The sequence below is a fragment of the Lynx rufus genome, unplaced genomic scaffold (genome assembly GCF_022079265.1).
Source record: "Lynx rufus isolate CCGP_SWC_20201006 ecotype Redwood Valley unplaced genomic scaffold, mLynRuf1.p SCAF_7, whole genome shotgun sequence".
NCBI classification, from domain to species: Eukaryota; Metazoa; Chordata; class Mammalia; order Carnivora; family Felidae; genus Lynx; species Lynx rufus.
Genome location: NW_025814889.1, coordinates 36,569,630 through 36,585,397, shown reverse-complemented (window position 1 = coordinate 36,585,397; position 15,768 = coordinate 36,569,630). Strand labels below are relative to the sequence as shown.

Genomic DNA, 15,768 nt, shown 5'->3' with positions numbered 1-15,768 from the left:
GCAAAATATGGACCTCACACAAAATTGTACTATGAACTTAGCTCACTCCAAACCAAAAAGATCAATGTAGAATTCAGAGCAATTAATCTAGTAGTAGCAGAGTGGTTTTTGTGGTTATTTTTATCTTAGATCTCCAGACAAACACATTTAAATTCTTCATTGCACAAAAAAAGTAGACCAAGAAAAAGTGTATTACAGTAAGTGATTCGAATTGAATACTTGGTAAAGACAAGATCATTTAGTAATTCTAATTACTATGGACTTGAGTATTTCTGTACCTAGTATTTGTTATATGAGATCTATTTTATACCAAAGCCTGCATTTCCAGCTACTCTTACACTGAAGGTTTGTATGTTTAATACAAGAGTTTTCATTTTTTACTTTTTTTCAGTCACCAATTCCTGTGGGTCTCATACCTGACATTCCCTCAAAATGGCATGCAGGTATCTATGACTGGTTAGCACTGGCACATTTCCAAGGTCACTTAGCTGAGTGAGGGATCTAATGTACAAATGCAGCTAGGATATCTAGGTACTTTTGGTAAAGAAGCAGAAATATGAAGTCTTATAGTTATTGTCCTATGAGACTTTGGTACCAACAGAATGAGAAACATTTAGAAATGCTGAGGGATGTATTTCTGCTGTATTCTGATTTCTTAGCCACAGAAGGAAAACATTTCATTTTTCTGAAATTAATGCTGAGAAGAACTGAGAGACAAAGAAATTAGGCAGTTAAGACATCTACAAATTTAAATGTCTGGACTTTTTGCCTTTATAATAAGAATTCAGTAATATATTTCAGGGTATTGAGTGAAATGTCTTTTAGGAGGTTGCTTTGTCTTTGCTTGTGTTTATTGGGATATGTAGTATATGTGTTTGAAGTAGAATATTCAGGGGCACATGGGTGGCTCAGTCAGTTAAATGTCCCACTTCTTTCGCTCAGGTCATGATATCATGGTTCATGAGTTTGAGCCCTGCATTGGACTCGACAGTGACAGCGCAGAGCCTGCTTGGAATTCTCTGTTTCCATCTCTCTCTGCCCCTTTCCTGCTTGCTGTCTTTCTCCCTCTCTCAAAATAAATAGATAAGCATTAAAAAAGAGAGAAGTAGAATATGCAGTATACAAAATACAAATGAGAATGTAGAAATTAGGTGCAAATGATTTAATATATGATTTATTTTTAAATTTTCTGACGTGTACTTTTTTAAGACTTTGACCTCTTTAACTGTGCAGAAGGGTCAGTGATTTCAATAAGCACCCTCTTGAATCACCGTGACTGATGCCCTGTAATGGATTCAGCTAATAGGAACCAAATCTGATACTGTCAAATAGGATTAGTAGCCACACAGGCCAGCTTGAGCTGTGCCTGAATGCCAAGTGGATAAGGGTCAATGGGCTCTTTTGGCATCTTAAGCAGCCTGGTTGTGAATTTCATATTCCACAAAGGTCTTTGCTCTGTGGTGGTGGTCCATTTCTTCAAATTGAATCAATATTCAGTTCTGACATTGTCTTGTGGACTTTTTTGTTTCTTTGCATGGTAGAGTGTTTCTGATTTTAATAGGTTGGTGATGGAAAACCAAGGAAATGTAAAGACTTTTGTCATCTTGCACTTTAGAAAGGACTATTGGGGAAATCATGTAATTAATCTTTTTTGCATTGAATTTTAATTCTTGCTCTGAGGTCTTTAGTGCTGAATTCAGGCACCAAAACTGTATATTTTTAGTTGTTATATTTCTTGGATTCAGTGGGTTTTATTTATTGTAGTTCTACTGTTTGTCAGTAAACACATTTTTTTTTAAATCACTTTAATCTTTTCGTTTTCCATATCTCTGAGAAAAATTTTAAATAGGCTGGCTATCTTAACACATGTCGTTTACATTTCATAAAGTATTCAAGGGAAGAACACATTTAGATCTTCTTTGATTTCTTATTTGTAATTTTCAGCATATAGATCCTTTATAAGTTTTGTTAGGCTTATACCTAGGCATTTAAATTTTTTTGGAGTGATTGTAAATGGTCATAAATTTTGAAAATTGAAATTCAGTATTGGATCCTATTTAATTTTGCCAGCTTATAAAATATCTACATTTTTAAAGCAACTATCAATATTCCTGTATTTTCCTTAGTATTATTGTTAAGAGTGAAATATTTCAGGCACATAAAATACAGATTAAATAATAAAACACTTTAAAATAGTATCATGATGTGCAGAAGTTTTAAATTTAAATTTAAATTTAAAAGTATTTTCGTATATTTTCCTTCTAAAAGTTTTAAAGATTTGCTTCTCAAATATAAAATCTTTAATTTACGTAGAATTTATTTTTGTGTATGAGTTAGAGATCTGACCCCCTTCATCAGTATGGGTAGCCAATTGTTTAAAGACAGTTTATTGAATACTCTGTCCTTTTCTTGCTGATTATAGTATCACCTCTGTTTTTTTTATATGTATGGGTTCCTGTATGTGTGGGTCTGTGAGCTTGGCTCCCGTTTCTCTTGCAAAGGTCTGTTGGTTTATTTCTTAATAAATACCATACTTTCTGCTTTTGCTTTTTAAAAAATAAAATTTATTGGAGCACCTGGGTGATTCAGTCGGTTAAGCCTCTGACTTCGGCTCAGGTCATGATCTCACAGTTCGTGGGTTCAGGCCCTGCATCGGGCTCTGACCACTGGAGCCTGGAGCCTGGAGCCTGCTTTGGATTCTGTGTCTCCCTCTCTTTCTGCCCCTCTCCAGCTCACACTTTGTCTCTTTCTCTCTCGCAAAAATAAATAAACATTAAAAAAAAATTTATTGACATAAACTGCATATATTTAAAATGTACAGTCTGGTGAGTTTTGAGACACACACACACACCTGTGAAACCAGTACCACAGTCAAGATAATGAATATGTCCTACAGATTTTCGTGTACCTCCTTGTAATTCCTTTCTTTTGCTTTTCCCTGATATTCTTTACTACTCCCCCCTCTTCCTCTTCCCAGGCAACCTTGATCTATTAGTGTTCTATTCTATTACTGTAATTAATATACATTCTCTAGAATTTTACATATATGAAATCATATATACTCTTTTTTCTCTAGTTGTTAGTGAGGTAGTGTATTACAGAATTAGTGGTTAAGATTGGAGGATCTGGAGACAGACGAGTTAATCTTAATTCCTGCTATTGTTTATTTATAGCTACTTTTTCTCAGTCCCAGTTTTCCAGGTCGCCAGGGGAGAGTGAAGTTTTCCACAGGGAGAATGCAAGTGAAGAAGATATGATGCTTGAGGATAGAATTGTGAGGATTTTTAATTTACCGTAGATATGGTTGGCAAGCACATACGTGACCGTATGCAGAAAGGTTCAGAAGTCTGAGAGTAGAATGAAGATAACCATTTAATAGAGAAGAAAAGATGTGTAAAATGAATATGACTAAAATAAAAAGGAGGTGCTATGAGGCTGTGTTGAATGATTGTTCAGGCTGGGAGAAAAAGAAGTAAAACCAGAATAGGGATGAATGATAGAAAAGAGATTTTAGATCAGAGGTTATGCTGTGCACAAAGAGACGACTTAGTAGGTTAGAAGAATGAAAACAGTTGTGTTTCAGAAATAAGAATTTAAGAGTTTGAAAGTTCTTAGGTGGACCTTTCCAGAATATAATAAGGTTACCATATTTCCTATTAAAATAGAATACAGGAAAATTAGAAGTGACAGGTATTTATTGAGGGGACATGGTAGAATTTCTGGTAAAGAATTATAAATGGAGCCTAAAAAGATTACTTCCCCAATTTCTGGCTTGGTGGGACTAGTGACGTTGAAGTGGTTGGTAGAAGTGTAGTTTAGCAGAGTAAAATTTGGTTTATTTACATGTTTTTCCTTTCCAGCACAGACCAACATAATTTGTAAGTATGTAATGACTTAACTATAGCAGTCTCAAATGAGACTAGTCTCATAGGATATTTTCCATAATACATAGCAGTAAGTATTACCATATACAGTATTGGGTCTCAAATACCTTATAGTTTAGATATAATATTAGATTGTCCTTGAGAGTTTTGGTGTACTTTAAATGTGAGTCATTACTCATGCTACCTGTTTTTTCTTTGTGGGCTGGTTAATTAGCCAGGAAAAATAATATAGGACAAGTTCTAGGTTAAAGATGTTTTATAGAAATATACTTGATGTCTTAGATTTGCACTTTCACTGTGGAAGCCACCAGTCCACATGTGGCCATTGAGACTTGAAATATGGTAGTCCAAATTGAGATATGATGTAAATAAAAATTACAATATGCATTGGACTTTTAAGACTTGGTATGAAACAAAGAATATAAAGTAAAATGGCTCATTAATAGTTTTTAATATGGATTACATGTTTGAAATGACAGTATTGTAGATAGATTAAACAAGATACAGTATTAAAATTAATTTTATCTCTTATTTTTTTTTTTTTAAATTTTTTTTAAACGTTTTTATTTATTTTTGGGACAGACAGAGACAGAGCATGAATTGGGGAGGGGCAGAGAGAGAGGGAGACACAGAATCGGAAACAGGCTCCAGGCTCCGAGCCATCAGCCCAGAGCCTGACGCGGGGCTCGAACTCCCGGACCGCGAGATCGTGACCTGGCTGAAGTCGGACGCTTAACCGACTGCGCCACCCAGGCGCCCCTTATCTCTTATTTTTTAATGTAGCTGCTAGAAAGCTTAAGTTTCATTGTGGTTTGCATAGGACTTAACATATTTCTGTTGAACAACACACTGTCTTAAAATGAAAGAAATGTACCTCCCTCGTTTGCTATAATAGATGTGTTACTATTTGCTGACCTTTAAATCTAGTGGAAAAGCAAAACAAAGAAACAAACCCAAAATAAATTTAATGTGTGAGTATGCTTGATAAAATTTGCTTTGAGTGGATTTAAAAATATGCACTATTATTAGGTTTCTAGTTATTTGAAAATTATATTTAGTGAGAAGTGTTAAACTTGGGGGGGATAAAGGTAACTGGATGCTAGGCTTCAGCTGACTAGGCTTGGGGTCTGAAAATAGACCTTTGCTTTCCTTTGTACAGATGTCTCAGTGCATTATGGGATTGTCTAAAAAGCATCATATTCTACCATTAGTTTGTATTATGTGATACAGTAAGTGTCATGCTTGGTGATTGATACTTAGGGTTTTCTTTCTAATTTTAGATTTCTAAAGCAGTGTGGAATCATTTGGGAACTTGTTGGAAAAACTAATTCATTAAAAAAAAAAAACAAAAAAACCCCACAACTAATTCATGAGCCCTAAACCCATTGAATCAGAAGCTCTGGTGGCTGGGCCTGGCAATCTGTTTAAACCCTCCAGATGATTGTAATGCACCTAAAGTTTGAGAAGCATAGTTGTAGATTATACTACTTTTATAGAAGTGGCAAAACTCAGTCTCTTTATAACAAGTCTCCATTTTGTCCCTTGATTCGGATCTATTTATCCTGCTTTATCATATATTTAACTAATGTAAATTTTATTTTTATTACAAAACTGCTCATAAGGTTTATGGTTTAGTTTCTAAACAGCAATGATTATATTTAGAGTGGTATTTTATTGATTCTAATGAACACTTACTATATAAGTATCATTTGGGCAATTGTACACATCTATTTGGAAGGAATTACATTCCTTTCTTTTCATTTAATCATTTGTAAAAATGTCACATTCTTAGGTGGATGCTCTCCGATTGCGTTTAGAAGAGAAGGAAACCATGCTGAATAAGAAGACAAAACAAATTCAGGATATGGCCGAGGAGAAGGGGACACAAGCTGGAGAGATACATGACCTCAAGGACATGCTGGATGTGAAGGAGCGAAAGGTTAATGTTCTTCAGAAGAAGGTAAGGTGCAGGTGTTCTGAGTTTAGTTTCCTACACTTACCGTACATCCCCATTCCTACCACTAAGTTATACCTAAATTCTGTCAAAGTTTCTTTCTTATTCCACTGTTTATATTTTTATGGTTAGTAAATGAAAGTGTTGTTGCAGTAGGTAGATTGTTAAAACTGCTCTGCATATTCAATTTTTAAAGTAAATGCGCTTAGTGTCCATAGTATTTTTGATGCTGCTGTTTCTGAAAAGTGCCTCATAGGTCGCTTTGTAGGTTACTTGTAGGTTCCTCATGATTGTAAGAGGCTAACTCTGGAGTAAATAAGAAAAGTATCAATAATTATTCCCCTCCCTTTTTTTAATCTTAAGTAAGGGATACTCTTGAGATAACAGTTATAGTAGACAGTAGTATTTATTGTTCATCTCCACTGAGATGACAGATTAGAAATATTCGATCTTGTTCCAGTTTATTTTTAACCTCTACCTGGGGCACCTGGGTGGCTCAGTCAGTTAAGCGTCTGACTTTGGCTCAGGTCATAATCCCAAGGTTCATGGGTTTGAGCCCTACGTTGGGCTCTGTGCTGACAGCTCAGAGCCTGGAGCCTGCTTCGGATTCTGTGTCTCCCTTTCTCTCTGCCCCTCCCCTACTCTTGCTCTGTCTCTCTCTCTCTCTCTCTCTCTCTCTCAAAAATAAATAAATGTAAAAAATTTTTTTTTTATTTTTAACCTCTAACAATAGCCAAGGAATAAAACTCTCTTTACTAAACCTCACATTCAGTTCTTATTTATTCATTCATTCATTCAGTGCCCATGAGCATGGGAGGGGCAGAGAGAGAAGGAGAGAGAGAATCCCAAACAGGCTGCATGCTCAGCTTGGAGCCCAATGCAGGGCTTGATCTCACGACCACGATACCATGACCTGAGAGGATATCAAGAGTTGGACCCTTAACCAGCTGAACCACCCAGGCGTCCCTCACCTTTTCTTTGTAGTACAGAAGACCATGTCCTGTATTTTACCAATAGTATATTAGTTTGGTTTTCATTTGCTTCCTGTATGTAACCATAAATATTTGATCACTTTAAATATCTGTTGACTATATCTTGTCAACAAGATAAATTATTTAAATTATTATGCATATAATCTCCTCATCACTCTTTCTCCTGACATGCTTACTTTTAAAATAATTTTTGTTATTTTTTAGTTTTTCTTTTTAAATTTTAATTCCAGTATAGGTAACATACAGTGTATACAATATAGTGATTCAGCGATTCTATACCTGTGTCAGTGCTCATTGTGATAAGTATACTCTTAATCCTCTTTACCTATTTCATCCATCCCCTACACACTTCCCCTCAGTTAACTATCAATTTGTTTTCTACAGTTAAGAGTCTGTTTTTTTTTTTATTCGTTCTGTTTCTTAAATTCCACATATGAGTGAAATCATACGGTATTTGTCTTTCTCCGACTTTTTTTTCACTTAGCATTATGTTCTCTAGCTCCATCCACGTTATTGCAAATGGCAAGATTTCATTTTTTTAAATGGCTGAATATATTCCATTGTATGTATATATACACCAGTCATCTATTCATCTGTTGTTGGGACACTTGGGCTGCTTCCATAATTAGGCTATTATCAATAATGCTACAGCAAACATAGGGGTGCATATATATTTTCAAATTAGTATTTTTGATTTAACAAATTTAAAAATCTGCATCTGTTGACTACTTTTTATGAAAAATAGTTTACTTATGATCTCTCCCATCTTGATTTTTTGTTGGTAAGCTTTGTTGTCTTATTGAATCCATAATACTTTATGGATTTACAATGTGTTGCTTTTCAAGGGGGAAAGACATTTTTACTATAATTATAATTCATATTGTTTAGCTTTTACTTCTGTGTTTAAGTGAATTTAATGTTTGTTACTAGTTTCACAGTGTCATAGCTAACTATTGCCAAGGTATAATTTTTTTTCTTTTTTTAAATTGTTTTTTAAATTTTTAATTTAAATTCTAGCTAGTTAACATACAGTGTAATATTTGTTTTAAGTATACAGTGTAGTGATTTAACACTTCCATACATTATCTGGTGCTTGTTACAAGTGCCCTCTTTAATCCCCATCACCTATTTTACCCATCCCTCCACTGACCTCCCCTCTGGTAACTGTCAGTTCTCTATAGTTAAGAGTCTGTTTCTTGGTTTGCCCTCTCATTCCCCACCCCCCTCTCTTTTTTTACATTGCTCATTTATTTTGTTTCTTAAATTCCACAGATGAGTGAAATCATACCATATTTGTCTTTTTCTGACTGATTTATTTTACTTAGCATACTCTCTAGCTCCATCCATATCATTGCAAATGGCAAGATTCATTCTTTTCTATGGCTCAGTAATATGCCATTGTATATATATGCCACATTTTCTTTATCCATTCATCAGTTGATGGACATTTGGGCTGCTTCCATATCTTGGCTTTTGTAATAAGGTTGCTATAAACATAGGGGTGCATATATCCCTTTGAATTAGTGCTTTTGTATTCTTTGGGTAAATACCAAGTAGTATGATTGCTGGATCTTAGGGTAGTTCTATTTTTAACTTTTTGAGGAACCTCCATACTATTTTCCAGACTGGTTGCATCAGTGTATTCTCACCAAGAGTGCAAGAGGGTTCTCCTTTCACCACCTCCTCACTAACACCTATTGTGTCTTCTGTTGTTGGTTTTAGCCATTTTGACATTTTGATGTGAGGTGATATCTCATTGTGGTTTTGATTTGCATTTCCCTGATGATAAGTGATGTTGAACATCTTTTCATATGTCTGTTGGACATCTCTATGGCTTCTTTGGGAAAATGTCTGTTTATGTCTTCTGCCCATTTTATAATTGGGTTATTCATTTTTTTGGTGTTAAGCTTTATAAGTTCTTTATATATTTCGGATACTAACCCTTTATCAGATATTTCATTTGCAAATATCTCTCCCATTCCATAGGTTGCCTTTTAGTTTTGTTGATTGTTTCCTTTGCTGTGCAGAAGTTTTTTATTTTGATGTAGTCCCAATAGTTTAGTTTTGCTTTTGTTCCCTTTGCCTCAGGAAACGTATCTAGAAAGAAGTTGCTATGGCTAATGTCAAAGAAGTTACTGCCTGTGTTGTCTTCTAGGATTTTTATGGTTTCAGGTCTCAAATTCAGGTCTTTAGTCCATGTTGAATTTCTTTTTGTGCATGGTATAAGTGGTCCAATTTCATTCTTTTTCATGTTGCTGTTCAATTTTCCCAACACCATTTGTTGAAGAGACATTCCCTTTGGGTATTCTATCCTGCTTTGTGGAAGATTAATTGACCGTGTAATTGTGGGTTCATTTCTGGGGTTTCTATTCTGTTCCATTGATCTGTATGTCTGTTTTTGTGCCAGTACCATACTGTTTTTATTACGGCAGCTTTGTAATATAACTTGAAGTCTGGAATTGTGATGCCTCCAGCTTTGCTTTTCTTTTTCAAGGCTGCTTTGGGTATTCAGGGTCTTTTGTGGTTTCATATAAATTTTAAGATTGTTTTTCTAGCTCTGTGAACAATGCTGTTGGTATTTAGATAGGGATTGCATTAAATGTTTAGATTGCTTTGGGTAACATAGACATTTTAACAATATTTGTTCTGGGGCGTCTGGATGGATCAGCTGGTTAAGCTTCTGACTTCAGAGTTCCCTGAAGTTCGAGCCCCATGTTGGGCTCTGTGCTGACAGCTCAGAGCCTGGAGCTGCTTTGGATTCTATGTCTCCCTTTCTTTCTGCCCCTCCTCTGCTCAAATTCTCTCTCTTAAAAAAAAAAAAAAAAAAGCATTAAAAAAAAGCAGTATTTGTTCTTCTGAATGGTGAGCATGGAATGTCTTTCCATTCTTTGTGTTTTCAATTTTTCATCCATGTTTTATGTTTTTCAGAGTATAGATCTTTTGTCTCTTTGGTTATGTTTATTTCTAGGTATCTTAATTGTTTTTGGTGCAATTGTAAATGGGACTGATTCTTTAATTTCTCTTTCTGATGATTCATTGTTGGTATATAGAAATGTAGCAGATTTCTGTAGATTGATTTTGTATCCTGAGACTTTATGAATTCATTTGTCAGTTCTAGCAGTCTTTTTCATGGAGTCTTTTAAGTTTTCTATACATAATATCATGACATCTGCAAATAGTGAAAGTTTGACTTCTTCCTTGCCTATTTGGATGCCTTTTATTTCTTTTTGTTGTCTGATTGCTGTGGCTAGGACTTCCAGTACTAAGTTGAATATAAGTGGTAGAAATGGACATCCCTTTCTTGTTCCTGACCATAAAGGAAAAGCTGTCAGTTTTCCCCACTGAGGATGTTATTAGCTGTGGGTTTTTCATATATAGCCTTTATGATGTTGAGGTATGCTCCCTCTAAACCTACTTTGTTGAGGGTTTTTATCATGAATTTTTGCATCCACGTTCATCAGGGATCTTGGCCTATAGTTCCTTTTCATTGTGATGTCTTTATCTGGTTTTGGTATCAGGGTAATGCTGGCCTCATTGAATGAATTTGGAAGTTTTTATTTTTGGAATAGTTTGAGAAGAATGAATAGTAACTCTTCTTTAAATTTTTGCTGGAGTTCACCTGTGAAGCCATCTGGTCCTGGACTTTTGTTTGTTGGGAGATTTTTGATTATTAGTTTCTTTGCTGATAATCGGTCTATTCAAGTTTCCTATTGCTTCCTGTTTCAGCTCTTGTAATTTGTAGTCTAGGGATTTATCCATTTCTTCTAGGTTGTCCAATTATTAGCATATATTTTTTCATAATATTCACTTATAATTGTTTGTATTTCTGTGATGTTAGTTGTTATTTCTCCTCTCTTTTTTGCGATTTTATTTGGGTCCTTTCTCTTTTCTTTTTGACAAGTTTGGCCAGAGGTTTATCAATTTTATTATTTTTTCAAAGAACTAGCTCCTGGTTTCCTTGATCTGTTCTATTTTTTTTTCTTTAGTTTCCATATCATTTTATTTCTGCTCTAATTTTTATTATTTCCTTCCTTCTGCTGACCCTAAGGCTTCATTTGTTATTCTTTTTTCTAGCTCCTTTTGGCATAAGGTTAGGCTGTTTATCTGAGATTTTTCTTCTTAAAATAAACCTGTACTGCAGTAAACTTCCTCTTAAAACTACTTTTGCTGCATCCCAAAGGTTTTGGGCCATTGTGTCTTTATTTTCATTTGTTTCCAGGTACTTTTTATTTCTTCTTTAATTTCTTAGTTGACCCATTCATTGTTTAGTAGCATATTGTTTAACCTCCATGTATTTCTGGTCTTCCCAGACTTTTTTCTTGTGGTTGACTTTTAGTTTCATACTGTTGTGGTTAGAAAAGGTTCTTGTATGACTTCAATTTTTGTGTTTGTTGAGGCCTCTTTTGTTACCTAGTATGTGATCTGTTCTGAAGAATGTTGCATGTGCACTTGAAAAGAATGTGTATTCTGTTTTAGGATGGAATGTTCTGAACATATCTGTTACATCCATCTGGTCCAGTGTGTTATAAGCCATTATAATAATGTTGGGTGCATATATATTTATAATTGTTACATCTTGTTGGATTGTCTCCTTCATTACTGTATAGTGCCATTCCGTCTTTTGTTACATACAGTCTTTGTTTTGAAGTCTAGTTTCTCTGATATAAGTGTTGCTATTCCTGCTACTTGACATCATTTGCATGATAAATGTTTCTCCCCTCACTTTCAATCTGGAGGTGTCTTTAGGTCTGAGGTGAGTCTCTTGTAGGCAGCACATAAAAGGATATTGTATTTTTAATCTATTCTGATACCCATGTCTTTTGATTGGAGCATGTAGTCCATTTACATTCAAACTAATTATTGATAGATATGTATTTATTGCCAATTTATTACTTGTTTTGTGGGTGTTTCTGGAGATTTTTTCTGATCCTTTCATTTTTTTCTTTTTTTCATGTTTTTCTGATTTTCTTTAGTGATATATTTGGATTTCTTTCTCTTTATTCTTTGCATGTTTATTAGTGGTTTTTGATGTATGGTTACCATTAGGTCTGTATATATATATGTTACCAACGTGTTCTGCAAATATCAGTCTATATTCAGTTGATGGTCATTCAAGTTTGAACCGATTCTTTTCTCCTCTCCTCCCCATTTATAGGTATATGTTATTATATTTTATATCCTTTGTATGTGAGTTCCTTGACTGTTTTTTACAGAAATATTCATTTTTACTGCTTTTGTTTTTCCTGCCTTCATACTGTCACTTTTGGTTTCTTTTTACTACTCAAAGAGTCCCCTTTAATATTTCCTGCAGGGCTGGCTTATAGTGCTCATGAACTCTTCTGATTTTTGTTTGGCTGGGAAACTCTTTATTTGTCATGCTATTCTGAATGATAGTCTTGCTGGATATATTGTTCTCAGCTGCAGATTTTTCCCATTCACACTTTAAAATTTTTTTTTTTTTTTCAACGTTTATTTATTTTTGGGACAGAGAGAGACAGAGCATGAACAGGGGAGGGGCAGAGAGAGAGGGAGACACAGAATCGGAAACAGGCTCCAGGCTCTGAGCCATCAGCCCAGAGCCTGACGCGGGGCTCGAACTCCCGGACCGCGAGATCGTGACCTGGCTGAAGTCGGACGCTTAACCGACTGCGCCACCCAGGCGCCCCTTCCCATTCACACTTTGAATATATCATAGTACTGCCTTCTGGCTTGCCAAGTTTCTGTTGAAAAATCTCCAGCTAGCCTTATGGGTTTTCTGTTGTAAGTTAATGAGTTCTTTTGTTTTGCTGCTTTTAAAGTTTTTTCTTTATCACTGTATTTTATAAATTTAATTACAGTATGTCTTGGTGTTGGCCTGCTTTTGTTGATTTCTCTGTGCCTCCTGGATTTGGATATTTATTTCCTTCCCCAGATAAGGGAAGTTTTCAGCTAGTACTTCTTTAAGTAATTTTTCTGCCCCCTTTTCTCTCTCTTCTTCTGGGACTCCTATAATACAAATGTTACTACATTTGACGGAGTCACTGTGTTCCTTAAGTCTGTTCTTGTCTTGCATAATTCTTTTTTCTCTTTTGTTCATTTTCATCGCTTTCCATTACTTTCTCTTCTAATTCATTCCTCTGTTTCTTCCTGCCTGCTGTTCAATGCATCAGGTGTGTTTCTAGTCTCATTTATTGCACTCTTCTCTCTTATGGATTCTTTTTAGCTCTTTTATCTCTGTGGTAAAGGTGTCGCTGATGTCTTCTTTTCTCAAACCCAGTGAGTATCCTTATGATGTTGCTTTGTTTTTTTAAGGATATGTGTATTTTATTTTTTATTTTAGAAAGAGAGAGAGTGTGTGAATGGGGGAGAGGGGCAGAGGGAAAGAGAGAGAATCTAAGCAAGCTTTATGCTCAGCACGGAGCCTGAAATCAAATCAAGAGTCAGATGCTCAACTGACTGAGCCACTGAGCCACCCAGGTGCCTCAGGATTGTTGCTTTAAATTCTTCATCAGTCATGTTCCTTATATCTGTTTTGCTTAGATCTCTGGCCGTGGTTTTATCTTGTTCTTTCATTGGAATAAATTCCTCTGTGTTTGCATTTCGTCTAAGTTTCTGTCTTCTTCTCCGTGTTAGAAAAGCCAGTTAATGTCTCCTGCTCCTGAAAGTAATGGATTTATGAAGAAGAGTTAAGGTAGTGTCCAGGGTCTGGCATCTCAGGGACTGTCTCTGGTGTGTGCTCTGTGCAGTCTGCTGTTGTGTTCTGGTTGTTCTGTCCTTCAGGTCAGTTATCTGAAGAGGCTCTCCTTGCCTCCTGTGGGCAGTGTTTTGTCTCTGGCCTGAATGTGGTGAGTTTTAGCTAGGTGTGGTCTGGTTGGCTTGTGAAATGAGAGTTGTCATCATATCCACTGTAACTGAGGCCTTGCCAGACTCTCTGGTCCAGAGATGTGGTATGGGCAGGGCTTTGTGCTGGTCTTCTGGGGGAGGGGCCTGCTATGCTCGGGTTGGGGCAAGGGTGACTGAGAAGGACAGTTCCACTAGAGCCCAGGGGCATGGAGCTTAGTGTAAGCAAGTTAGTCAGCCTTTGGGCACTGTGCTGCCTCTTGCAGGTGGTTCTGTGTTTAAGATGAGGGGGTAGGGGAGGGAAATGGCTTCGTAAGCTCCCTTGTTCCCAGAGAGGTGTCTCCATGAATGCTGCCTCTCAGGGTAGCGCTCCAAGAAGAGTGAATAATTTCTGCACTGTGTACCTCAGGTGTTCTTCACATCACTGTTTTCATGCTGTTTGCCCCCAGGTCGTTTGCTTGCCTTCTGTCCAGGAGCTGCACAGTGGATGTGGCTTCTTCTCTGCCTTTAGTTGTGGAATTTGTTCTGTCAATCCTCAGGTTGATTTTGGGGGAATTTAGGATGACTTGATAGTTATCTAGTTGTGTTCATGGGAGGAGGTGAGCCTAGGGTCTTCCCTGCCATCTTCCTGCTTTGTACCCCAAAGTTTAAATTTTTATTTAATTCTTGATTGCCCTAGAATTCCTTTGAATAGGTTTTCAAGAAAGGTCATAGGTATGATATTTTCTATGTTCTTGCTTATTATGTTATTTATATTATCGTCTTTACATTTTATAACTAATTGTTACAGAGATGCAAAGAATATAGAGAATAATGAGTAATGGTAGTTACTCAGCTTAAGTAAAACTTCAGGGGTGCCTGGGTGACTCAGTTGGTTAAGCATCTGACTCTACTCTTGATTTCAGCTCATGTCACAATCTCATGGTTGGTGAGATCGAGCCCTGTGTTGGGCTCAGTGCTAACAGCACAGAGCCTACTTGACATTCTCTCTCTCTCTGCTAGTCACCACCTCCCCCACAATAAATTAAAAACTTAAAAAAAAGAAGTGAAAATTCAAATACAGTTTATGTTCCTTGGCATATCTTTACTTGATAGTATTGTCTTTCATTCTGTCCCAGAGTTGAACACTTAATTTTGGTACTTATGAATGCCCTCATATATTGGATCAGGATGCATACTTTTGTACTTTTATAACCTATGTATATATAAGTAAAACATAGGTAATATGAGAAGTATTTACCCTGACTGTAACCAAGAGAACGTAAAATAAGACCAGATTAACATACAATTTTATACCTGTACTTTTATGCTCTGTTGGTGAAAATTAAGAAGTCTGTGACAGTATCAAGTGTCAATAAATATGGCACCTGGTTTTCTTGAAGAGCACTGTTGGATTTTTAAATTGGTACAAATATTTTGGGAAGGAGTTATGAAGTTAAACATAAGCATACCCTCCCCGATACAGATACCTTAGATGAACTTCAGTATACGTGTAGGAATGCTCATAGTAGCCTTGTTTGGCTATAACAAAACAAAACTGGGAAACAGTCTACAAATGTTCATTAAGAGAAGAATGAGTAAGTAAATTTGGTATAGTCACACAATGGAGCCTCTTATTTTAGGGCAAAGGAATGTTTAGGATAAAAATTCAGCAGAGTCATTCTTCTAGATGTAGGGAAGGCAAGGGAAATGGCATAAGGAGGGATATGTAACTATCTTAAGATAGGGAATGAGTTTGTATGTATTTAACTTATTATTCACATACTTCATAACATATGTATATAATAAATATTATTTGACATAAATGAAAATAACTAAGCAGATTAAGTGTTGTTAAACTTACATGGTTGGTATATTGGTGTTTATTAGTTTCCCTTTGTTTGAATATTAACTTAAAAAAGGCTTAAGAAGAAAAACCCCATCTCTCTTTGTATATATCTGTATTTTCTTTGGAAAAGAAAAACTGACTCTTGGTTTTGGCTCAGGTCATGATCTATGGGTTTGTGAGATTGAGCCCCTCATCAGGCTCTGTGCTGACAGTGTGGAGCCTGCTTGGATCTCTCTCTCCCCCTCTCTCTGCCCCTCCCTAGCTTGCAGTCTCTCTCTCAAGATAAATGAA

General features: G+C 36.0%; 1 protein-coding gene across 1 annotated transcript in view; it reads left to right on the top strand.

Annotated features, from left to right (window-relative positions):
- Window positions 1-15,768, top strand: part of ERC1 (ELKS/RAB6-interacting/CAST family member 1) — a 516,249-nt gene that overhangs the window by 140,851 nt on the left and 359,630 nt on the right. Inside the window, exon 8 of the mRNA XM_047065409.1 lies at window positions 5,677-5,844. Coding sequence (XP_046921365.1) covers window positions 5,677-5,844 — 168 coding nt within the window. The remainder of the gene's footprint in view (window positions 1-5,676; window positions 5,845-15,768) is intronic.